This window comes from Polychytrium aggregatum (genome assembly GCF_025602895.1).
Source record: "Polychytrium aggregatum strain JEL109 chromosome Unknown BJ171scaffold_123, whole genome shotgun sequence".
NCBI classification, from domain to species: Eukaryota; Fungi; Chytridiomycota; class Chytridiomycetes; order Polychytriales; genus Polychytrium; species Polychytrium aggregatum.
The window spans coordinates 70,144-92,975 of NW_026516325.1; the positions used below are offsets into that span (position 1 = coordinate 70,144).

At 58.1% G+C, this 22,832-nt stretch overlaps 9 protein-coding genes across 9 annotated transcripts; 6 read left to right on the top strand and 3 right to left on the bottom strand.

Moving 5' to 3' along the window:
• Window positions 1–818: 818 nt before the first annotated feature.
• Window positions 819–2,932, top strand: BJ171DRAFT_606120 (uncharacterized protein; the record flags this gene model as incomplete). The annotated part of the gene is made up of 3 exons (XM_053115213.1): window positions 819–1,287; window positions 1,458–1,502; window positions 1,615–2,932. The coding sequence occupies 3 exons, from the start codon at window positions 819–821 to the stop codon at window positions 2,811–2,813; spliced, it is 1,713 nt and encodes a 570-aa protein (XP_052961781.1). The 3' UTR covers window positions 2,814–2,932.
• Window positions 2,933–3,633: 701 nt separating this feature from the next.
• BJ171DRAFT_539635 (rho guanine nucleotide exchange factor) lies at window positions 3,634–6,883 on the top strand. Its single transcript, XM_053112920.1, has 8 exons — window positions 3,634–4,060; window positions 4,533–4,595; window positions 4,744–4,783; window positions 4,983–5,123; window positions 5,230–5,339; window positions 5,504–5,708; window positions 5,817–6,230; window positions 6,434–6,883. The coding sequence occupies exons 1-8, from the start codon at window positions 3,662–3,664 to the stop codon at window positions 6,634–6,636; spliced, it is 1,575 nt and encodes a 524-aa protein (XP_052961782.1). The 5' UTR covers window positions 3,634–3,661; the 3' UTR covers window positions 6,637–6,883.
• A 478-nt stretch (window positions 6,884–7,361) lies between these two features.
• On the top strand, window positions 7,362–9,633 carry BJ171DRAFT_46730 (ribonuclease H-like domain-containing protein). Its single transcript, XM_053108560.1, has 4 exons — window positions 7,362–8,391; window positions 8,676–8,869; window positions 9,002–9,090; window positions 9,253–9,633. Exons 1-4 carry the CDS (start codon window positions 7,646–7,648, stop codon window positions 9,502–9,504), a joined length of 1,281 nt encoding a protein of 426 aa, XP_052961783.1. The 5' UTR covers window positions 7,362–7,645; the 3' UTR covers window positions 9,505–9,633.
• Window positions 9,634–10,666: 1,033 nt separating this feature from the next.
• On the top strand, window positions 10,667–12,425 carry BJ171DRAFT_539641 (Pex19 protein). Its single transcript, XM_053112921.1, has 5 exons — window positions 10,667–10,777; window positions 10,918–11,264; window positions 11,490–11,666; window positions 11,911–12,075; window positions 12,281–12,425. Exons 1-5 carry the CDS (start codon window positions 10,723–10,725, stop codon window positions 12,401–12,403), a joined length of 867 nt encoding a protein of 288 aa, XP_052961784.1. The 5' UTR covers window positions 10,667–10,722; the 3' UTR covers window positions 12,404–12,425.
• A 164-nt stretch (window positions 12,426–12,589) lies between these two features.
• Window positions 12,590–15,317, top strand: BJ171DRAFT_539643 (FtsJ-like methyltransferase-domain-containing protein). The gene is made up of 10 exons (XM_053112922.1): window positions 12,590–12,677; window positions 12,955–12,988; window positions 13,097–13,135; window positions 13,340–13,425; window positions 13,547–13,609; window positions 13,791–13,914; window positions 14,016–14,068; window positions 14,167–14,323; window positions 14,479–14,666; window positions 14,889–15,317. The coding sequence occupies exons 1-10, from the start codon at window positions 12,654–12,656 to the stop codon at window positions 14,970–14,972; spliced, it is 852 nt and encodes a 283-aa protein (XP_052961785.1). The 5' UTR covers window positions 12,590–12,653; the 3' UTR covers window positions 14,973–15,317.
• A 504-nt stretch (window positions 15,318–15,821) lies between these two features.
• BJ171DRAFT_433472 (uncharacterized protein) lies at window positions 15,822–17,182 on the bottom strand (the record flags this gene model as incomplete). The annotated part of the gene is made up of 2 exons (XM_053107928.1): window positions 15,822–16,221; window positions 16,374–17,182. The coding sequence occupies 2 exons, from the start codon at window positions 17,180–17,182 to the stop codon at window positions 15,822–15,824; spliced, it is 1,209 nt and encodes a 402-aa protein (XP_052961786.1).
• A 786-nt stretch (window positions 17,183–17,968) lies between these two features.
• On the bottom strand, window positions 17,969–20,268 carry BJ171DRAFT_539648 (uncharacterized protein; the record flags this gene model as incomplete). The annotated part of the gene is made up of 6 exons (XM_053112923.1): window positions 17,969–18,478; window positions 18,633–18,674; window positions 18,789–18,916; window positions 19,031–19,079; window positions 19,177–19,292; window positions 19,404–20,268. 6 exons carry the CDS (start codon window positions 20,263–20,265, stop codon window positions 18,191–18,193), a joined length of 1,485 nt encoding a protein of 494 aa, XP_052961787.1. The 3' UTR covers window positions 17,969–18,190.
• On the top strand, window positions 20,258–20,870 carry BJ171DRAFT_539649 (uncharacterized protein). The gene is made up of 2 exons (XM_053112924.1): window positions 20,258–20,349; window positions 20,514–20,870. The coding sequence occupies exon 2, from the start codon at window positions 20,525–20,527 to the stop codon at window positions 20,849–20,851; it is 327 nt and encodes a 108-aa protein (XP_052961788.1). The 5' UTR covers window positions 20,258–20,349; window positions 20,514–20,524; the 3' UTR covers window positions 20,852–20,870.
• Window positions 20,871–21,205: 335 nt separating this feature from the next.
• BJ171DRAFT_539652 (class I glutamine amidotransferase-like protein) lies at window positions 21,206–22,809 on the bottom strand. The gene is made up of 8 exons (XM_053112925.1): window positions 22,695–22,809; window positions 22,565–22,596; window positions 22,329–22,427; window positions 22,099–22,161; window positions 21,925–21,997; window positions 21,666–21,749; window positions 21,464–21,515; window positions 21,206–21,378 (listed from the first exon to the last, which is right to left on the bottom strand). Exons 1-8 carry the CDS (start codon window positions 22,750–22,752, stop codon window positions 21,276–21,278), a joined length of 564 nt encoding a protein of 187 aa, XP_052961789.1. The 5' UTR covers window positions 22,753–22,809; the 3' UTR covers window positions 21,206–21,275.
• Window positions 22,810–22,832: the final 23 nt, after the last annotated feature.

Sequence of the window (22,832 nt, forward strand, 5' to 3'; positions counted from 1 at the left end):
GCACCTTTCATCATCCGCTGCAGCGACCCTGGTTGGCGACATATGATCTATATGCTCCTCTGAATGCTCTCGGGTGTTGAGTCCTCGATGGGCGCTTCTCTGCCGAGCTGACCCCGACATTATCGCATCTCGGGCGAGGCTCCGCGTCACTTCCTGCTGCTTGCTGCCAGCGTGAGAACGAATGCTCGATACCTCCTCCTGACGTTTTCTTTTGCACCTTGTCTGCACACCGCCAGCTCCGCTACCGTATTCGACGACGATCTCATTGGTTCCAGTCAAACTGACAGGGGCGCAGGTACGGCATTTACTCGCTTTGAGCGAGTGGGAGTTGTCTGGGCCCTGGCTTGTGCACCACACCATCCTTTGCAAATCACTCCTCGTTCGAGTCTGCGGTCGCTCCGGCTGTGGTATCTCTATTGAGGCTCGCCCCCACTTTCAAGCCGAGAGGGCATTGCTTGTTTGGCTGTGGCTGTACCAGACAAGAAGCAATATCGCACCACACCGCCTCTCGTGATTTCTCTCCCAATACCACATCCACCAGCTGGCTGCCTGAGATGTGTTGCTACTCTAACCCATGGCTCTATAACCCATGTTTCTATCGTCCGTCATCGTGGTGCTGCCATTGCCATCCCATCTTGCCAGTGCTTTGCCGAATCACACTATTGGGCCACTCGCCGTTTCTCCGATTCTTCTCCAGCCTCCATCACACGGCAACGCTGCAGGAAATCGCAGTCCTCGATCCAATCTATCTGTGGCGCTTCCCGCGATTCTACCTATCGTCCATTTGTGTCGAGCCGTAACTGTCGACTGTCGCCAAGATGACAACAGCCCTCGTCAACCATTATGAGCCGCACAAGTTCATGCCCCTTGCTGAAACCAGCACCCTCAGTGCGCGCTTCAATCTTCTCCCAGCAGCGATATTGCCGAGCTCAAAACCGCCCTCGCTTTCAACGTCGCATCCTGGGCCGCCGGCTCAGGTCGCATCGATAGATGTCCATGGTCACTCGGGGTCGAGTGCCCGCTCAAATCCGTCGCAGAATGCTCCACCCTCGAACCGTGCAAGCAGTCGGGATTCTCTCGAGAGCAGCGACCCGTCTCGGGCCGCTGGTGCGGGTGTGAGTGCAGGTGGAGTGCAACGAAGCGAGTCCCACGCCGAGGATCTCTTGAGGAAAGCCAATTCGCGAATCTCGTCGCTGGAAAAAACAATCGAGTTTCTCCAGAAAGACCACAGCACGGTGCTCAGCGCTCTTCACCAAGAAATCGAGCGTCTGTCCAACGCATGCCATGGTCAGTGCCCCGATTTAGGTTGGAAGGCGACGAGAGAGCAGACGGAGGCACGACACGGACATGTGCCTGATAGCAGAGCCGCATTCGTGTCTGGATTCTCACAATCTGCAGAATGGTTCAATACTTTGCGTCCGGTCTCTAACGGTCGACTCTATGCACATGTTATACAGACGCCTATTCTCTTATCCTCCTCAAGCAAGGCAAGTTGTGGGAAGGTGCCGAGCACTTGGAAGCTGGGGCTGACACAGCAGTAGCTTGTGGCCCAAAGCTGGGCGGATTGGCAAAACTCAGGGCTGCGGTCGTACTGAACTGCTGTTCCGTTGACAGACGAGAGGGTGGTTGATGTGGTCTCCAAGGACAGCCGCCCAGCGAGCCCACAGCCAAGTAAAATCGAGAAGGTGGATTCTGAGGTCACCATGGTCATGACGCCTTCTGGCCACGAGCCCGACGAATACGAAGGACAGAAGCCGCTCTATCTTCTGCTGGATAAGCAGAAGAAAAAGTACCAATCCGTGATCGAGCGCATGAGCAATGAAAGCAAGCGTAAGCAGGCCGAGATGGAGCGGCTGATGCACGAGCTGGAGCTCATGCGGCACGTCCTGACGATTGCCGGAATCAAGGTGGATCTCCCGCAGCTGAAAACCATGGTCGAGAGCAACCGACACCCAGGAAGCAAAGGCGCCGAGCCCAAATCTGTGGGCCCCAGCGCAAACGTTGGCTCGGGCTGTGGGGTGGTTCGAGGCAAGGTACTTCCCCCAATCGAGCGAGACGACCGGCGCTCGGTGATGGCAGCGAGCATGGTCGAGGGCCAAGGCGATCTTGGCAAGTCCCGAAATCGGATACCAGCTGCTTCTCACGTTGGGCCGGCCGAGCCAAAGCGGGCTGCTCCAGGCGCAAGTCACTTCCGGGCCCGGGCACCCAGGTCCAAGCTCAAGGCCAGCTGCCTCACCAGCGGTACTCGCGCCGTCGACGAACGACTGCTCTCGGATGACTTCAATGGCTGGGAAGAGGACGTATCGACGCAGCGAAGCTGCTCGGGCCCTTCTCCGGCGCTTGGAAGCGGAGGCAAGGCCTCGGGGCTGGAGTTTACGACCCGGCACAATCGCAGCATGTCATGGAACCACAGCGTCAGCTCTGGATGCGAAACCCTGGCAGGGCCCGAAGCGCTCGAGTCGATGTCCGGCCCGCTGCTCCACGACGGACTACCCGAGGACATCCTCGCTGGAGCCGAAAGCCATTCGAGACACCAGGTCTCTCTGCCGTCGCTGGTCGAGCCGGCTCCAGAGTCTGAAGCCGTGCTCCCAACTGGTCGGTGCCACCGCAGCCTGGAGGGAATGGCCTCCAACTGGGAACTGGGAAGTAGTATCCCGGCGCCAGATCCTGTCCTGGGCACGGCCGGGTCCAAGCTGATGCCAGTCCCGCCACAGACTCGGATGGCTGGCAAATCCGGCTCAACAACCTGGGTCCGGCGGCAGATAAGCTCTCGGCAGCTCCGGGAGCAGCAGCGGAAAGAGGTGCAAGGATGATGTCGGGGAGCATTGATTTGCTGGCGGTGGTGGCGGGAAGGGCTCTGGGTCGTGCTTTCCAGTTTCATGATGTGGACGACGGTATGCTCGAGCACTGAGAGGACACGGCCAGCCTGCAGTAAATACAGTTGGTATTTCGCTGGATGGATGATGATGGTATGATGAGACGATGGGATGATGGGATGATGGGATGATGGGATGACATCGCTGTCACTCATACATCAGGTCGTCCAGCGCAGCACCGAGGTGGATGGAATGGGCATGTGCCCGATACTGTGAGCAGCTCGAGCACGAGCTGCCGAGGTAATCCGAGTGAATATGGATGGTGTATGTCTCGCCTGGATACAGTGCCATGCGAATGTACAGCGATGTGTTGGGTATCAACAGGGATACAAGCCAGCACCGATAATATGAATGCGAATGCCATTTAACTCTGCCATTCATTCAACTCTGCCATTCATTCAACTCTGCCATTCAATCAGGTATGGTATTCAATCAAGTATGGTATCCACGCATATCCACCATCCACTGATGCAATTCCACCATCCACTGATGAAATTCCACCATCCACTGATGCACTTCCACCATGTCATTGATGCACTTCCACCATGTCATTGATGCACTTCCACCATGTCATTGATGCACTTCCGCCGAGTCTTGAGCAACCATGGCATCTTTGGCGTCGCCCGGCCGTCCTCGTCGTGCCCTCGCTTCTCGCTGTGCGTGCCCCTGTTGCTTCTCGTCCCGCCCCCGCCCCCGCCGCCGCCTCGGTGCTGGTTGTGTTCGTCGCTGCTGCCGACCATCTCGATCCCCTCGCTTCCTCCTCCATCTCCCTGCAGCTGCCCACCATGGCCTATCCATATGGCCGCCCCGGCACCGGCGACTTTGTCAACATGAATCGCGGCGTACCGCACTCCCAGAGCACAGGCAACCTCTACGCCCCCAACGGCGGCTACCCACCACACAGGGTCGTTCCCGAACGAAGCCAGACAATCGGCAATCCGAGCCAGCCCGGCCACCCAAGCGAGTTTGCCCACCGACAAGCCCAGCCTCCCCCCATCCAGCAGACCTTCCTGAGCTACGAGCAAACTCGATACTATCACTCTTCTTTCACATACGACTCGGGCATCGAGGAGTGTCCTTCCAAGCTGGATCAGCCGCTCCTGCGCTCGCCGCTGTATTCCACCGAGCCCATCATCGTTCCCATTCCGCATTTGATTGACTGCATATTCGATGTGCTGCCGTCGGTACGTCTGCATGTCCAGGTGTCTGTGCCATCCCCCCATTTTTTTTGGTGACGCTGGCCATCCGGTGCTTCAGCTGTCATTCCCCTCCCCAGTTCACAGGCGTTGTGGTGGCATCATCCCTTCTCTCCTGTGGTCCTGTGGTCCTGTGGTCCTGTGGTCCTGTGGTCCTGTGGTCCTGTGGTCCTGTGGTCCTGTGGTCCTGTGGTCGAGCTGAGGCAAGACCCGAGGCAGCCGCTGGGAGCATACGCCCATGGCATGACCCTCGGAGCCCTTGCCGCACCGGATTTGAAGCTCTCCAAGCCAAAACCTCCCGCGAGCTGTCGCGAGAGGAGGCTCCTCATGCATTTGGTCGTCGGCCTCACTGCCGGTGCTACGACATCACATTGCTACATGTGCATTGATCACCTGAACTGCACTACCCTCTCACTGACCCTCGCTGTGCGTCGCCATGTTGATTGATTGACCCGCACAGAACCACATGGACTATGAATCTGTCGAGGTGCTTCCTCCAAAGGCCGTCGAGGAGCTCGGCAAGGTGCGTGGTTTTTTGGGGGTCCCCGATGCAGTAGCCGGCGCTGGCTTTTGACTGAATGCACTGGAATGGGCGACCGACCGTCTGGTCGCCGGTGCCGCACGGCGGTTGCTACCCATTTCTTACCTCTGTTCTCGATGTGCGGCTCTAGGTTCGGGTTGATCCAGAATTCCTTCGCACCGACAAGAGAGGTACATGGCTCGAGCAGCTGGAATCCTCCCGCAAACACATGCGTCCGCAGCAAGCCCTCCGTTGCTAGAGAAGGCCGTTCGATGGCACGGACACTGACCTGCCATGCCCTCATTCTTTTGTTGTGTATTTCTATACCCCTCACACACACACACACACACACACACACACATCCGGCGACATCCATCTTTGTCTCTCCAGGCTACGCCGTGGCCGAAATGCTCCAGACCGAGCAAAACTTTTGTCGCAACCTTGGCATCCTGGACACGTACATTCGCAAGAAGCTGCTGGAGTCTGGCGTTGTAGACGAGCCCGACGTCCACATCATCTTCACGGGATTTGGTGAGACGCTCGGCCCTTTCTCGATGCACATGCCTCCATATGCAGCGTCGCCGCGACGGCTGTCGGAAACAGTGCTTACTCTGACCTTGCACTGCCTGTGCCGCAGATGAGCTCTATACTTTCCATCGATACTTTTTGGACTCTCTCGAGTCGCTCCTGAACCCGCAAGACTGGGACCCAAACACTACGCAGATTGGAAAGCTCTTTGCTGATAACGTGGGTTCCGAATTTGCGGCACGAGAATCCGCCCGTCCGTCCGGCTGACTGAATATCGGTCAACACCCCCGGCCTGCTCCGAGATTGACCTCGGGGCTGGCCTCAACGCCGCTGACGATATGCTCTGCCTTGCTCCCATGTGTGCCCGCGGCTCCAATGTTCAGACCGACCGATTAGTGGCAGTGTACGGCAAGTTCATCGACGCATCGCACCTGACCGAGCGCACGATCAAAAAGTACGAGAAGCGAGAGGCGTACAACCAGTTTATGGAGGAAGCCTCGAGGTCGCCCGAGACGGGCAAGCGGCAGCTCAAGGATTTCCTGATATTGCCGGTGCAACAGTCGAGTCGATATGCCCTGCATCTGAATGGTGAGCGGAGCGCGGATTGCGTGCGCATCTCTGTACGATGGTGCGTCTTTTTTATCGCCTGTGTCTCTGGCTGACTGGTGCGGGCGCAATCGTTGGTGTTGTTCGCAGCCATTGTGAAGCAGACCCCCTCGGACCACCCCGACCTCGAGGACCTCAAGGCCGCAGCCCAGAAAATGTCGGAGCTCGGCGCGACCGTCAACGTCAAGAAGCAGCGTGCTCAGGAGCAGGCTTTGATCTTTGACATCTCCATGGATACCAAGGACACTCCGCCACTGTTCATCAACGCCAAAAGAAGGGTCGTCTACACGGCCGACGCCACCGATGTCAACCTGCGCAAGAAGGTCCGGGTTTACATCTGTTCCGATTCGCTCCTGATAGCGACATATGTGTCTCGAGAGAAGCGCGGCGGCCTTGCCGGGTTGCTGGGCTCCAGCGCCTCGACCATCGAAACGACCCACCCGTTCATCTTCCTGAGATGGATTGACTTCAAGGATGTCACCACAACCGAGGAGTTGCGCAAAGGTAGTGTACAGAGGACGTGAGCCGGGCTGGTCAAGGCAAAGCGTCGATGAGCACGGATGCGCATGGATCTCGGCCGCGCCCAGAGGATGTCCGGGAAAGATCTCTCTCCTCCTAACATCTGCCAGCATCGCGCGACTGCATGCTACATGCACAACTAACCAGCGCACTGGCTCATACCCTCCGACCCTCTGCGGCCGAATCAGACACACTCGCCATCACATGCTACTACGAGCGCGAGGGCACCTCTTTCACTGTGCCTGTTCCGCAATTCGATGACGGCACCAACAACAAGTTCAAGGTCGTCCTCAAGTTCGAGCACGACTATGACCCCGAGAAGACCCTGAAGGACTTTAACGTAACCCTCCAATCTGAACAGAAGCGCTCAAAGTCGGCACGAGCCACATGAGGGCGATGCTCGAAAGCTGGGGCGAAACGGAGGAAGGAAGTGATGTGATGTGATGGACAGGAGGTGGAGGGATGTGATGGGCAGGACGGGGAAGGCGCAAAGGAAGCCTCAAGCTCACTTGGGCCGAGAACGGCGCATAATTGGACGACTCGGCATCGCCTTTGAATTGCTGTTATGGCAGCTTGCTGGCGAGCCATGCTCATGCCGCTCGCTGCACTCTTGTGAAACAATGATCGATTCTCATGCATGTCCGCGAGCCGCCTTGCGGGAGAGGGGCGTGAGCAGACAGCGTCATCCTGGAAATATCGTCGGCGAACTGCTATGCTTGAGATATCGTCGCCGAACTTGGTGCTTGAGATATCGTCGCCGAACTTGGTGCTTGAGATATCGTCCTCAAACTGCAGTCACCGTTTGCTGGCTCAAGGCTGTGGCCGATGCCGAGATGGATGGCGCTGCTGCGCTTTTGTTTTTTGTTTTTTGGGTTTTGGCCGTTCGTCCTGATCTCCCGGCCCACACCCGGCTCACATCCGGCTCTCATCCGACGAGAGCCCAGCGCCGCCTGTCCCCCGCAACAGGCTACCAGGAAGCGACAAAGCAGCATGAAGCCGCGAACAGCACAGCCAAAGCCCGCACAGCACGCAAAGCCTCTTGCTGGCGGGGCATCTGGCTCGGCACAGACCCGGAAGGGATCGAGCAACTGGGACAAGCTCAAGTCGGTGGGTTATCAGGACTGCGGTGTTTGGCGGGGAGCAGCAAGGCTCCGAGGCTTGCGTGGTAGCATCGCTCAGCAGTGCTCATCAATGCTCAGCAGTGCCCTGAGTCGATGCCGCTGTCGCAGATGGACAGGTCGAGGCATGTGTGGTTGGGATGGCCGGCCCGGGTTCTGAGTTGATGGGTCAGGCTGGACTCCAACACCACGGCGCTGGACATGGACCCATTTCATATCGCCCCTGATCTTGCACGGCCTCGATGGCGATCTTGATGTTCCCGCAGTGCCCACAGCTAACAGATGCCGTGCTCCTCTCAGGTCATCAACAAGACCGAGACCAAGAAAACAGCGCCATCGCGAATCAAGAGCAAGCAGCTCAAGGGCCGCAAGGCATTTGGAGCGGGCAAGCGCAACAGCAACGCACCGAACGGCCGGAGGAGCCAAAGCCATCGCGACATCGATCGGGACAGTGACGTGGAGGAAGAGCTTGAGGCATACGAGTTTGGTAGCGGCGACGACGAGGACGGTGCGGAAGCCATTCCCCTCGCTGAGCACAAGAGTCCCGAGCCTGAATCGATACCCAAGAAGCGCAAGCAGACCGACGAGCGGGTCAAGGACTTTCTCAGCCAGCTGTTTTCGTCCAAGAAAAAGAGGGCTGCTGCTGCTGCTGCTGCTGCTGCTGCTGTGGCGACGGAAGTGCTCGTCGATGCCAAGCCCGTATCGAAGATGGCGCACAAGGACGCACCCAACTCGGACGAAGCTGAAGATGACAACGAGGACGATGAAGATGATGAGGACCAGGACGATCGGGTCATGCCAGACAGTGTTGAAGACGGCGAGCCGAGTGCGGTCTCCGAGCTGGGAGATGAGAAGCAGCGCGAAAAGTCCATCCTCGAGGCGATTCTGTCGGGCGACCTGACCAAGCTCGGCAACGACGACGATGACGACAACGACAAGCCCGATCTGTCGGGCCTGAGCCATCGGGAAAGAAAGAAGGCACGACGGGAAGCCGACGATGTGATTGTGCCCAAGGAAGCCCAGGAGCGGTAAGTTGGCAGGCTATGGTGTCGATGCGAGATCCAGTGCGAGATCCAGTGCGAGATCCAGTGCGAGATCCAGTGCGAGATCCAGTGCGAGATCCAGTGCGAGATCCAGTGCGAGATCCAGTGCGACCAGATCGACAGGTGGTCCGTAGGGGTAGCCATCGAAGCGTTATCAACGACGGTGGTGATGATGGCAGCAGCAACGATCGGCCGCCCTCCAAGAGCGTCGCCTGGTCTGCATCAACTAACTCGCTGACGTTGCATACGGGACGACACGCCCATCCCAGCCTTGGAAAATACGTTGCGATCGATTGTGAGATGGTTGGCGTTGGCGAGGACGGAGTCCAGTCGGTTCTGGCTCGGATCAGTATGGTCAACTTCCACGGCCACTGCATCTACGACAAGTACGTCAAGCCGCAGGAGCGGGTCACCGACTACCGCACGGCAGTCAGCGGCATCACGCCCGAGCTACTCAAGACAGGTGCGTTATCTGGTGCGAGGCAGCTCCATGGATGGGTGTGCTGGAGCGGGGGAGAGTCCGAGATGCTTGATGGGATCGAAGATAGGCACACAGGCCCGGATAGATCGGTTGCTTATCGGCATCCATACACAGCCACGCCGTTCAAACAAGTACAGAAGGAAGTCTCGGATCTCATCAAGGATCGCATTGTCGTTGGTCATGCCATCGAGAACGACTTTAAGGTAAGATCGCACTGCGTTATCTATCGCTGAAGCAAGAGCCTTGATGTGCTCCCCCGCTGCCTCTGCCGACCCCTCTGCCGACGCCTCTGCCGACGACGACAGACAGCGAATGACCAAACTGACGCTGATGCCCTTCACTCGCGGCCTGCATCGTGGCTCCAGGTGCTGCTGCTCGACCATCCCCGGAGACTCATCCGAGACACATCACAGTATAAAAAGTTCCGCAAGATGTTTGGGGGCCGGTCGCCGGCGCTGCGCAAGCTAGCCAAACAGCTGCTGGGGCTGGACATTCAGGAGGGAGCGCACTCGTCTGTCGAGGATGCGCGGGTGACGATGCTGCTGTACAAGCTCGAGAAGGATGCGTGGGAAAAGGAAGCGATGCGCAAGTTTGGATCTGGCAAAGACAAGAAATAGAAACATAGCGTGTATGCGGGCTCAGCCGGCCGATGATTCGCGTTTGATGGACTATATGTATTGACGAGCAAAACAGAGACAATTTGGGGCGGGGATATGCGGGTGTGGCCCGTGGCATTCCGGGGAAGCTTAGTGTCCTCCACTGTGTGGGGTTCAGATGATATAGAAAGCGTCAATGGGCTTGAATGACGAGAAGGACAGCACCGATTGAGAGATTACATAATCGAGCAGGAACTGCCGAGAGCAGACAGGGATTGTCAAAGAATGTGCAACAGCGTGTTTGCGGAGGGACAGCATAGGCGGGCTGGAAGGGTTGTTGACCCCCAGCGCTGGTTGCTGCCAGTGAGCGAGCCGGAGGAGCGGCAGAGCCAGAGGAAGCTGCCAAACAAATGCTTACGCTGCGGATCGAGGGCAGGTGCACTGCTGGTCCTTGGGGACGTCCTTCATGACGGACTCGACGTGCTGGCCGCTGGATGAATATACCAAGTGGTTAGCAAGACGCAGCGGACTCGGATCGGGGACGGGTCGATCGTGGCGTGGCGAACACGACCAAATAACACCGCCAGGGACAGGAACGAAGCCGACGCAAAGGACGACGGCAACGACGCGAAGGACGACGACGACGGCCAAGGCGATCGAGTGCAGCATCGATGCACCTGCAACAAACGCCTACCAGCCGGCCCAGGTGGTCTTTCCGCACTTGTCGCACTTGACGGCTCTGCACATGGTGATGGGTTTGCTGGGATCGAGATTGTGGGGTGTGTGGATGGATTTTGACGACGGATTGTGACGGCTTTTGTAGTCGGTGCTGGTGGAAATCGTGTGAGATCTTTCGCCGAGAGACGCCCGGTGGTTGGCTCGCTCGGCGACCACGTGTGCGCCCACGTGCGCAGCCACGGGTGGGGCGACCGTGGCGGCGGCCGATGTGGCTGTGCGCCGGCTTGGTGTGCCCAGTGCAGCGCCACATGGCTCGGCTGCCCATTTGTCAGCGCTGCGCACGCGTGGCTGTGTTGTGTGTGGCTGTGCATTTGCTTGCACTCCAGCCACACTTGGTCCGCACTCGATCCGCACTCGATCCGCACTCGATCCGCTCCCCGTCACATGCTCCTGTCCCAGAGCGCCGTCACATGTTGCCTCTCCAGTCCTTTCGAATCCCGCTCGGCCACGCTCTCCCAAGCTCTCCCCAGCTCTTCCTCTGACTCTCTGCACCGCACCAAGATGGCCCAGCCGACACCCGACGACGACTATGACGATCTGGACGAGTACATTGATGGTCTGTAGTCATGTGTGTGTCCGACATGGTGCTTCTTGTATTCCCGGCTTATGCTCATGATAACCCCCCTGTCGGCTCCTGATTCCATCGTTTGCGATCCTCACCCCGGATGCCTTCGTTTCACATACGTCATGTCGCAGGATTCTCCAAGCCGGCTCCTTCCGACAACACGCAGCCTCTCGCTGACGTCGACCCGCCCGAGCTTGACGATGACGAGTTCTCGAAGCTGCTGGCCGCCGGCATGGAGTCTCTGCTGCTCAACCAAGATCCCTCGGCAGATCCCAAATCAGACTCAGAAAAGGAAAAGGAGCGGGAAATGCTGATGGAGTCCATGAAGTCATTCCTGGAGGGCCTCCAGGGCACCTCGGAGCAGACTCCTGACGAGCCACATCGGTCAGCTGCGCCGGTATCGGCCAAACCGAAAGGCTTCCATGAAGCAATCGATGCGACGCTCAACAAGATGGAGGACAGCTCCGAGCAAGTCAAGGTATGTCGCACGCTGGTCGGCTGCCAAGCTCACTTGCTGTACTTGCTGTACTTGCTGTTGCACTCGTGTCTCTCCCATCCTAGCTGTATCTTTGACCGCGCTCATATTGGCTGCCTGCTGTCTCGACATTCACTCTATCTGGTGCTTTCACGAACGCAATCGCTATGCCCATATCCTCGACTCATCTGCGGGTATTTTTTGCACCACTGGCTGGCTCATTGGCAGGAGAGTCTCCGACAACAGGACGCAGGGCTGGACAGCGAGTCCATGGAAGCGCTAATGAAAGAATTCGAGCAGTTTATGAGCGGCTCGGGCGACATGGACGAGATCTTCTCCTCCGTCATGACCGAGCTCATCACCAAGGACTTGCTCTATGAGCCCATGAGAGATATATCGCACAAGGTAATCCGATTGATCTGCACATTTCTGCGCCGCCTTTGATCCGAATCCGCGCAAGGGTGAAGCATAGATCGTGAGCAGCAAGCGACTCGCTTCTGCACCGCGTCGACGATGTCGACGATGTTATTCGGGCTCTATCGTGTGTCCACACCACCCTACATGCGACCACGCGCTGCTGTCGTATACTGACAGCATATTACCTCGTCTATACACGTTGCCTCTCGTGGGGCGCTGCCCTCGCTTCCAGTACCCTCAATGGCTGAGCGAAAACGCAAGCACGATCTCGGAGGAAGACAAGACTCGATACATGAAACAGAACGCCATCGTGGACGAGATTGTGACCATCTTTGACTCTTCCGAGGCCGAGATCACTGCCGAACAGAAACAAAAGATTGTCGAGCTGCTGCAGCAGGTACGCTATGTGGCCGTGTGCGCAACAGATCTCAAGCTTGTGCGGATGCCGGTTTCCAATCGAGAGCGCGAGCTTCCTCCGAGCGGTTTCTCGCTCCCCTCCGGCAGGCTCTTTCGACCAGTCAAATCGTATCACTGCCACAAATATTTTGCTAACACCAACTGCCCGCCCCGTGGCTGCTCGCGGCAAATACATCTGCTCCCAGATGCAGGAATGCGGCAGTCCTCCTGAAGGCATTCTGCAAGATCTCGCTCCTGGATCTGCTGGCGGCTTTCCTGGCGCCCTTCCTGGCGGTCTCGCTGGAGCACCCGACTGTCATGTTCAATAAATCGGTCTGTTATTTACCCCCATTCTCTGAGGCCCCAACCTGCTTCCCGCTGGGTCTCATGTCGCTGACCGGGTGCGTCCAGCATCGATTCAACGATCATGCTCGGGTGGCATGAGACGCGGCGCCGGGCCATTCGAGCCGCGGCTGGATCCGGCTGCAATTTTTTTTCCCCGGACGATCGGCGAGGCCAGATCAGCGCACATCGCCGAACACCATCACCCAGGTCGCAGAACACAGCAGCCATCGAAGCATGGGCAAGTCGTCAAAGGACAAGGTAGATGGCTGAGGCTACGACATAGGCCCCGGAGGCTGCGGATGTATCGATGCCACGGGGAACCAACGAGACCAGGATGCACATCCTGCTGCCGAAACAGGCAGCCCGGAATGTGCATATCGAGACGGATACGCATATCGAGATAGAAACGCATATCGAGATAGATGGATATATCGAGATGGGATGGCCCAGGGAGCCGTGCCGTCGTGTGCCCATTCATACCTCAAAACCACAAGCGGCCCGACTCACCCCTGCGACATCTGCCGCTCCTTCCCAGCGAGACATTTACTACCGGCTCGCTAAAGAGCAAGGTAAGCCGTCCGACCTGCATCCCGATATTGCCACTTGCATCCATATCGGTATCCACATCCGCATCCCCCAGCTCCACTCACGAGTCATGCCGTGGCTGTGTATTCCAGGATGGAGAGCCCGCAGCGCCTTCAAGCTTCTGCAGCTGAGTATGTGCGCACGAAACCAAAGCCCAGAGTTGACTCGATTCGGCTCGGCTCGAGCCGAATCAATGATTTGCAGAATGCTGGATCGATGGCAGCACCTAATCCAAGGTCAAACGCCGCTTCGCTATTCGCCTCGATTCTACACCAACGCCCTCCCTCCCCGCAACTGACGGTACCATTCGACCTGCGACATCGCCCATCGCTCAGACGAGGAGTTCAGCCTGTTCGATGGTGTCTCGCGATGCGTCGATCTCTGTGCGGCCCCGGGAAGCTGGAGTCAAGTCTTGAGCAGAGTAATATCACCGCCTGGAATTCGAGTCGTTGGTGCAGGACTTTTGCTTGACTCGATCTGAACCCCAACGCTCGGCCACCTCATCTCACACCGTCATGTTTGCTGTGTGCTCTTGGCAACAGAACCTCAAGTGCCCAAGCCCGGAGGAGCGCCCCAAAATCGTCGCCGTTGATTTGCAGACTATGGTACTCGGCGAATGCATGCGGACACGGGCATCCTTGCATCCTAGCATCCTAGCATCCTTGCATCCTTCCCTCACGAGTCGCAAGACCGATGCCTCCGCGACACGCCGATCGAAACAAACTGACTGTCGATTTCTTCGCTGGGCCATTGGTGCAAACGTGCCGTCGCGATCGCCAACTTTAGGCCCCGATCGAAGGAGTCATTCAGCTGCAAGGCGATATCACAAAGCGATCGACTGCCGAAAAGATCATCTCGTATTTCGATGGCCAGCTGGCCGACCTGGTTGTCAGTGACGGCGCTCCGGATGGTAGGCAAACCCGGCGACGTGGCACGGCGACGAGAGTCAGCGACTGGCCTTGCTTGGTGCTGTATTCGGTTTTATGGTCTGACGCTGGTTCGTGCTCGCAGTTACCGGGCTTCACGACATGGACGAGTACATCCAGGCTCAACTGCTGCTGGCGGTATGTACATCTGCAACTCTGCCGACACTCTGTGCCCGGAGCATTCCGTTTCTGACCACTCCCCTTCCCTGTCGCCCCACCGCTTTGGTTTCCTGCAGGCTCTCAACATCACCACCCACGTTCTGCGTCCAGGCGGCTGCTTCGTCGCCAAGATCTTCCGCGGAAAGGATATTTCGCTGTTGTATGCACAGCTGAAGGTGTTCTTCCCTGTGGTGACCTGCAGCAAGCCTCGGAGCTCGCGCAACTCCAGCATAGGTCTGTAGTTCTGCCCTCGCCGCATCCTGGGCGAGGAGCAAGAGCGAGGGGCACCCGTTGGACACATTGGTCTAACTTGAACTGGGCTGTCCTTGGTGGTGGTGGTGGTGGTGGTGGCGGTGGTGAATGCTCTTCAATTTGCGGCACCATCGCAGAGGCTTTCATCGTGTGCCAAAACTACCAGCCGCCCACCGGCTATGTGCCAACCATGACCAACCCGTTGCTCGACGCAAAGTACGATGAAAGCGAGAATCAGCTGGCAGGCCCCAACCGGGTCATTGTTCCGTACATCACATGCGGAGATCTGAGTTCATACGACTCGGATCGCACCTATCCCATGACGGTAAGCAGCTGATTGTCATCCATGCCCGCACTCGTCCTGTCCGGTGTGCGGTACCCAAAAAGAACAAGTAGCAAGGCGAATGGACATCACCCTCGGTTTGGTGGATCACATTCCCCGGCGCTGGGCCACGAGGAGCATCACACGTTTGAGCGTCTGTCCTGCTTGGCGAGGTGCCCCGCATGAGTCGCATCCTACACATACTGATTCCAAGTGCTGCGCCAGTCCCAATCGCTGGACCCCGTACAGTCGCCCATCGCTCCTGCGTACAAAACCTACATCGATCTGAAGCGCAAGCACGAAATCTAGAAGCATGATCTGCCTTCCAACCAAGGCAGCAGAACCTGGTGCACAGTTTGGTGTCGTTACCCGATATGCCGGGGGGGGGCCTTTTGGGCCACCCCTGCCCTCCAAGCGTACTGGACTCTATGATCCAGGGAGTCCAAGTAACCGCCCGCTGGTCCACTCGGTCTCGCAACGGGACTGTCTTGTTGGGTGTTATCACCATATAGTCAGCCAGTGTACGCACATGCATGTCTCCTCCTCCCTGCTCGATGCAAAGTCGCACGCATAGCAAGTCCCCGCAAATGGCCACGGCCAGGACGATACATATGACTCGGTCATATATTATAAAGTGCGTGCCTCGTATCCAAATGAATGCAGATGGAAACAAAGGAAGTAAAATTCAGTGCAAGCGAACTATACTGGGGGGGAGGGGCGTTGCCTAGACCCAGTTATGAGCAAAGGTTGAGGAGGGATGGAGTCGCCTTTCCTCTCCTCGAATGAAGCAATCGATGAATGTGTCCAATGAATGAAAGCAGGTTATAAGACTGCACAGGATTCTGGCAGGAATGAGAATCGCTGTGATGGTATGAAACATAACAGTGGTAGATGTCCAACAAAGCTAACATGAACCAGTAGATGGCAGATATCGGAGCCAAATCGCTGGCGCACAGCGAGTGCCATCTTGGTGGAGGGGGAGGGGCACGCACTGTTGACGATGGATAAAGTTGTTGCTCAAATGTATGCGGAATATGCGGGGGGTGCTGCAAGCCAGGCAGATCTCCCCAATACAGTTACGGACAATGGCTTTTGTGAACCGTCGCGGTGGTGGCTCAAGTCGTCTGCTCAAGCTGCCGCTTATCGGTCCAGCGATGATCACTTGTGCGCTGCCTGGTCGACAGGAATCAGCGTGCAGAGGATGTCGGTCATGCTCACCACCCCGGCGAGCTGATCGCTTTGGTCGCGGGTGACCCAGAGGCGATGGACGTTCTTGCCCAGCAGCATCTGGATCATGTCTTCCATGGACATGTTCTTGGCGACGCTCACGGCCCTGGCATCCAAACCGGAGCCGGAGCCAGAGCCGGAGCCGGGGTGGGTGGCGGCATCGCCGCTTGAGCGTGCAGGGATGGTGTCGATGAACTCGAGGATGGGCAGGGTCAGGCGGTGGAGGGTATCTGGGGTGATGCCGCGCAGGTCCGAAGTCGAGATGTTGGCGACGATCTGGTGGGCGGGGTTGACGACAGGTAAAGCACGCAGTCGGTGCATAAACATGGTCCTGCGAAGGAGAGGGGGTGAGGTGAAGGCATGATCAATGTCAGTCATGAGCGACGGAAGAGCAACGACATGGGAATCGGTATTGAAACGACATGGGAATCGGTATTGAAACGACATGGGAATCGGCAGGGGTGCTCTGGGGCAAAGACTCACTTGAACGCAGAAAGCGCAGACATGTCGCTCGAGGCATAGATGACCTTCCTCGGGACGCGGTTCTGTTTGTCCAAGACCTGGTTGGGATCGCTCTCGTCAGGGGTCATGCGTCTTTGCAGCTGCTCAATGTCCTTGGCGACGACGGACGAAAGGATCTTGTCGATGGCCTCGCCGTCGATCTCGACACGATTCTCGGAGATGTAGCGCACAACATCTGTCTGGGTGACCATGGTGACGGCAGCGCCGAGCGGCACGCGGGCGGTTCCGTCCCCATATGTTGCTGCCGAGATCTTGGCATCTTCGTCGATGACCAGGCAGCGGTGGTAGCGACCCGAGGCGAACATGTAGATGAGCGAGAGTATGGGGTCGGACGAGTGCAGCGTCCACGACTCGGCCGACTCGAGCGTCATGCCGAGCAGGTCCCCCACGGCCGTCTGGAAGTAGTGTGCCTTTTCCTCCTGCAGCTCCTGGAAGGTCTGGGGATCGACGGTATCAAGATACTCGAGGTCGCCAACAAACTTTTGGAAGACGGTCCAGGCCAGGACATCCGAGACCGAGACGATGCCCATGTACTCGCGGCCATGGATGTCGTCCTCGGGTGTGCGATAGACCGGCACCGCCGAGATATTGGCTCTGGCCATAATGCCGAGGGCTTCGGCCAGGGTGGCCGACTCATGGATGGAGATGAGTTGGTCATGGCGACGATACGTCTTGCGGAAAGCCAACAGCTTGCGGATGGGATGCAGCTGAGGCTGGCTCAGATGCTCAGAGACGGACGCGATGGATTTAGCAACCGAGAGAACAGTCATGATGGGGGGTGCGATAGGAAAGCACAGGGGCAGATAGGGTGGGTGGGTGCGGGATTGTGGATCAGGATAGTCGAGTGGGCGATGGATGGAAGAGAGATACTACGAAAGCGCTATGGTTATCCGGAGTCAAGCACCGGTGCAGAATAGGGAAGCTGGAGTCTAGAGAGCAAGCTCTTGGGTAGATAGAAATCTAGTTGAGGGAAAACGTGTATGATGGGCGCCGCAGACGAGAGCGACGAGGCAATCTTTTATACTCCTTTCGGGGGCCGCTCTCGCGAGCAGGTGAATGCAGTCGCCCTTGGGTGTATCCCGCATGCCGATGCACCGGGGATGCAGGGCCGATGCCGGCGGGCTCGGTGCCGACTCAGGGTGAGCGAGCTTGGATGCATCGTGAATCACAAGCGATCCAAACATGCCCGCCACGCAGGGGGTGGAGACATCCATTTGGCCATGTGCCCTTTGGGCGGGCCGGTTTGGATCGTGGCGGCGACTCCCGGGAGACTTCCGTGGGAATCGGGACACCGGGCATGCTCCGAAAGAAATCACCAGACCGGGAGACGATGGCTCGGCCTGGGCGACACCCGGAGACACTTGGACGCTGCATCGGGACGCTGCCGAAACCACACGACCAGTCCGCCCTCGTTTCGAGTTTCTTCGATGACCATGTGGTCTCGGCTGCAAATGTCTCCAGTGTCTGCTCGCCCGGCAGCGGTGGATCGGACGCTGCTTGTCGAGCCCACGGCGGCCTACACTCTGATTCCAAAGCATCTCCCTCCCGCGACCTTTGGCGGCAATTCTACGTCATGTTGTTGCTTGCGAGTGTGCACCGACCCCGAGCATACGGAACCGACTGCCGCTTCAATATGTCGCCTCGCCCATGACTGGCGCGCATCCATTGCAAGCGCTTCTATTGTCTGACACCAGCATCTCTCATCAGCGGAGGGGTCACCACAGTCGCACGTCCTCTGTCCTGGTCGCATAGCGTTGGCAGCCTCCATCGGGCGGCAGTCACTCTTCTCGTTCCGCGGGCATGATCTCCGAAACATGAGACTTGGTTGTGCCGCGTCGTTCTGCATCGGCCCTCATCTCGCCTTGAGTCTCCGTTGAAGAAACAGGCACTGGCTCGGGGGCTTCTCTAGCACCTGTCCTGCGACCAGCACGAGCAGCCGAGAAGAACTGGATGCTTTCTCGCTCCTTGTAGCTCGGTGGCCGCGGCTCGTATTCCGGCAGACAATCGTCGAGCTGGCCATCGACAGAGTCGTCGTGATTTGATCCTCCCAGATCGACATCTTGGATCTGAATGGGTGCAGCGCGGACGGCGTCAGCCAAGCTGCCTGAGACTGCGACAGTGCCAGCCGGGACAATGTGCGGCCGCGGGAAGGTGTTTGGTTGGATCGGTAAACGGCAAACGGCAAACGGTATACGGCAATTGGGCAGGCGCCCAACCCACCTTTTGATACCAGAGACGCCATGCGAGACACAGAAAGTATATCTGGGAGTGGAGAATGAGAGTTTGGTTCAGGAGAGCCCCGATTGTAGATTAGGTACGATGCCGTCGCCGGTATCTCTCCAGTTGGACGCTCGCTCTGTTGATCTCCGGACTTACCCTGAGCAGGGTTATCAGCAACAGCACGCACACGCCTATCCCATCGAGTGTGTGGTTGGCCGACGGCATGAGCGAAATGTTTCCCAGCATATCCTTGATCGACGACATGGTAAGCACTCCGTCAAAGACTGGTGGTGGAGATGGACATGGCTGTGAGCATGATTGCGAGAGAGTGTGTATCCTTGACGGCAGAGCGCCGCAAAGCGAGCGAAGCCGAGATCGGCCGAACAAATGGTGCTTACTTGTAAAGAAGGAAAGCCACAGGCAACTCATGTACACGACATGGACCATCTGGTTGAGCGAGCCATCGGTTCAGCGTTCCATAGTTTGGCGAAGGGGTATGCCAAGCTCATGCTCCCGCCCAGCCACCATCGGTAGGTGTTAGTACCTTGTGACATCCAAAGAGCCAGACCAAAATCAGGGCGTCGATGAGCTTGATGACACCCAAGAGCCAGTCGCCAATCGAGATCAAGGCCGCAGACTTGGACAGGGTTGCGCACACGGCTGGAGGATCGTTGCCCCGAGAAAGAAGGAAGGGGAGAGCGGCCGTAAGCATCAGAACTGGTAATCGGCAAGCCAGCGCTCGGATGCAGCCGCGAGGAACATGGTGCGTACCAATGACGTCGACAAAGACAAATCCTACGGCAAACAGCGGGATGCCCTGCATTGACGTCATGTGTGCTGCACAGCGCTGCAGACTGGCCCGGTCTATGCACACACACTGCCAGCTCAGCGACGCTGGGCAAGAACGAATACGCCTCGGTGCCGGCGGAGGCTCGGCTATGGACTCGTCTCGATCATGCGCATGTGGGACCAGGTTGGAGGTTGATACGGTCTGCTGGCGGGCAAGCGAGGATGAAACAAGCGAAGATGAAACAAGCGAGGATGAAACAAGCGAGGATGAAGCGGGCCAGTCTGGACGATGTTGATCTCGAGTGTTGCCCAGCAGCGGGAACGGCGACGACGGAATCGCAGACAGAGGAGAAGAGGGGCTGGGATCGAGAGACGGCGGCACTGGCAGAGTCAAGTATGCCGGCGGGATGAGCGGATGCTTGCGGGTTCGCCTCGGTGGTTCGGGTGGGAGCACCGGGGGACCGGCTGCCGATGATGGACCCAGGACTGTCGGGGTGGTTGGCTCAAGGCGATGCGGTACTGCACGAGTGGCAGCCGAGAGCGATGATATCCGGGGCGGAGATATCAGCGGCGAGGGCGGTGCCGGCGAGGTTGGCCCAGCAGTGATGGTCTGCAGCATCACAGGAATGGGAACTGATGCCGGCGCTGGTGGTCTGCATGGCGGTGCAGTGATCGATCGCTGGGACGTGCGGGCTGGATGGGAACCGGGGCCGGGATCGAGGGTCGGGTTGGTGGGCAGCACTTCGGCGACGGGGGAGAAGGCTGCCATGGGAATGGATACGGATGGGATATCGATTCTCAGGCTGCTGGCTCGCCGCCGATCGTGACCAGAGATCGGTCGCATCGGGGCCGGAGGATCGGGCGAGGTCATGTCGCAGTTGACGGGGATGTGGAGATACTATTGGAAGGTCGTGCTTGAGATTGGAGACTGCCAGAGACGACGACGGCCACATGCATGTGAGTTGGATGGGACTATCAAAAGTAAGCAAGCACGCAAGAGTGGATATCGATCGCTCGTCCATGATCGGAGGGAGATGCAAAGATCGAGAGCGAGTGGGTGTGGGAACTCATGATGTCGCATTCAGTTCGCACCAGGCGGATATATGGCCCGAGTTGTTTCGATGAAGATGGACAAGTGGATGGCTTTGATATCACTAATGTCCCTGGTGTTGCTTTGTGATGGCTCTCGGCTCCTGACGGCTTTGATCGGCCTGTGGAATACCCGGGCGGCCTGGAGCTCAAACGATGATCGCAGCTTGTCCGATGCAGATCGAAGAAGGGTCAAACTGCCCGAGACCACACTTGATATCAAACACCCTGGCGCTTGCTTGCCCTGGACCATCCCGCGCTGCGACCCCTTCGCACCAACACCATCCTCGCCGCACAAGCTCCGAGGGCGGTGGGCGGCAGGAAGCGCCGTTGCAGAGTGATCCTTTGGCCCGAGGGTGCTGACAATGCTGTGGCCTGGGGCACAAGTATCGCAATGCTGGGGGACACTTGTATCCAAGCTCCCGCCGTTGCTGGACCGCCAAGCGGGCGCGGGACGATCCCTGTTGCTGTTGTTGTTGGCCGGGTTTGCAAGGGCCTCCCTCGGGCGGGGTAGTGCTTGCCGATCCAACAGGATTTGGATCACCGTCGGCAATGATACCCGCAGCCACTGCGTCCGGGCGGTTGCACTGATACCAGTAATACGCAACATCGCCATGCATCGCCGAGCCAATGATGCATGGCATCTGCGGCCGTGCCTCCCTCCTTTTCTCTTGCTGGTCCCGCTCAAAGGGCATGTGGGGGAAAGCAGCCGGATCATGCCAATCGAGAGCATGCAAATCGAGGGCTGTCTATTCAAGGGATCGCTCAGGGCAGAATCATGGGTGCGGCCACCTCGTTTCGCTTGGCAGCCCCCAGTAGCTGCTCGACGATGGTGAGGGCAAACTCGAACGAGGTGCCTGGTCCGCGGCTGGAGGGCGGCATTGAGCAGATTAGCTTGCCGTCCGGGGGAGGGTTGGGGCGGTTGGCTGCGGCGATCGATGGCCGGGACATACCTGGTAATGAGGTTGCCGTCGACGACGACTCGCTCTTCCAAATAGACGTAGTCTGTATCGACACCATGGTTTCAGGGTCAGTTAGTTGCAGGACCTTTTCGTGGTGCAGCCCAGATAGAATGCCATCCGGATCGGTTGGACTGGAGTCGGTTCCGAATCGACAGACAATCCCGATCGTCGACAGGGGTGTGCGGCGGCTCACCTCTGTCCAGCTCGGCCTTGACGCTTGGGTGGGATGTTATGCGCCTGCCATGGCCGAGGTTGGCCGCAGCCAGGGCGATCGGGGCTGGGCCATCCGAGTGTCGATGGAGCGAGGGTACATGAACGCCGTAGTGCCGAATAAGTCGACAAGTGCAGCTGATATCCCTCCCCATGCTTCGGCATCTCCAAGACATGGCACGACACTGCTTCAAACGAGATGCTCAAAGGTGGCTCGCCAGCACTGCAGATGGGTCACTCACAGGCGCAAATGATGGCCAGGTGCTTGGTCGAGTCTTGCAGATAGGCTGCCATGAGCGAGTGGATAGAGTGGGACTGGACGCAGAGCGACAATCAGCAATGGCATCCAGCGAGGAATATGCGGCATATCGGTCGATTGGTGCTGCATCTTGGCATCCACCGCTGCGCCGACATACCTCCTTGAACGTCTTGGCCCCGCCGAGACCGCCTGGAAGAACCAGCACATCGAAACCCTTGGCCTGCCAAGCAAGACCGCCGAGCAAGAGCGTCAGAACGGCCTCTGGGCGCTGCTGGATTGCCGGTCCTTGCCCTGATCCTGCTCAAAACGAAAGTCTGCACCAGGGCGTGATATCGACAGGCCAGGGCGATCAGAGAATACGATGGCTGCGAGCCACCCGCCACTTACTGCTTCGCCGAGGCTGTCGAGCTCGGTATCACTGACGATCTGGACCTGGCGGCTGCAAGTCACTTGCTTTCCTTTGACCGAAGCCACCGTCACGGCAAGCTGAAGCGGTGTTGAGGAAGGCAGAGCTGCATCAGCACACCGGAGGCAGCAGCGAGCGGCATGCACTCCAGAGCCTTTTTTTGTCTCTCACACATCCATCGCCAAGGCATCCGGAGAGCCCAGCAGCCGCCACTTACGCCGGCACGACGAAGCACGTCGATGGAAATCACTACCGCAGAGAAACAAGGCTGCACTTGTGAGCATGAGGATTCGCCAGAGTCATGCCGCACCAGGATGAGCTCTCCCGCCGCCCTCGCCGACAGGCACCTGCTTCCATCTCTTCGGAGCCATCGGCAATCAGGACCAGGGCGCTGTGGGGCTGCATGAGGCGTGGGTTGATCAGGTTGGGTTGATCAGGTTGGGTTGATCGGGCAGATGTGGGGCCACGCAACCGACGCGCAAGGC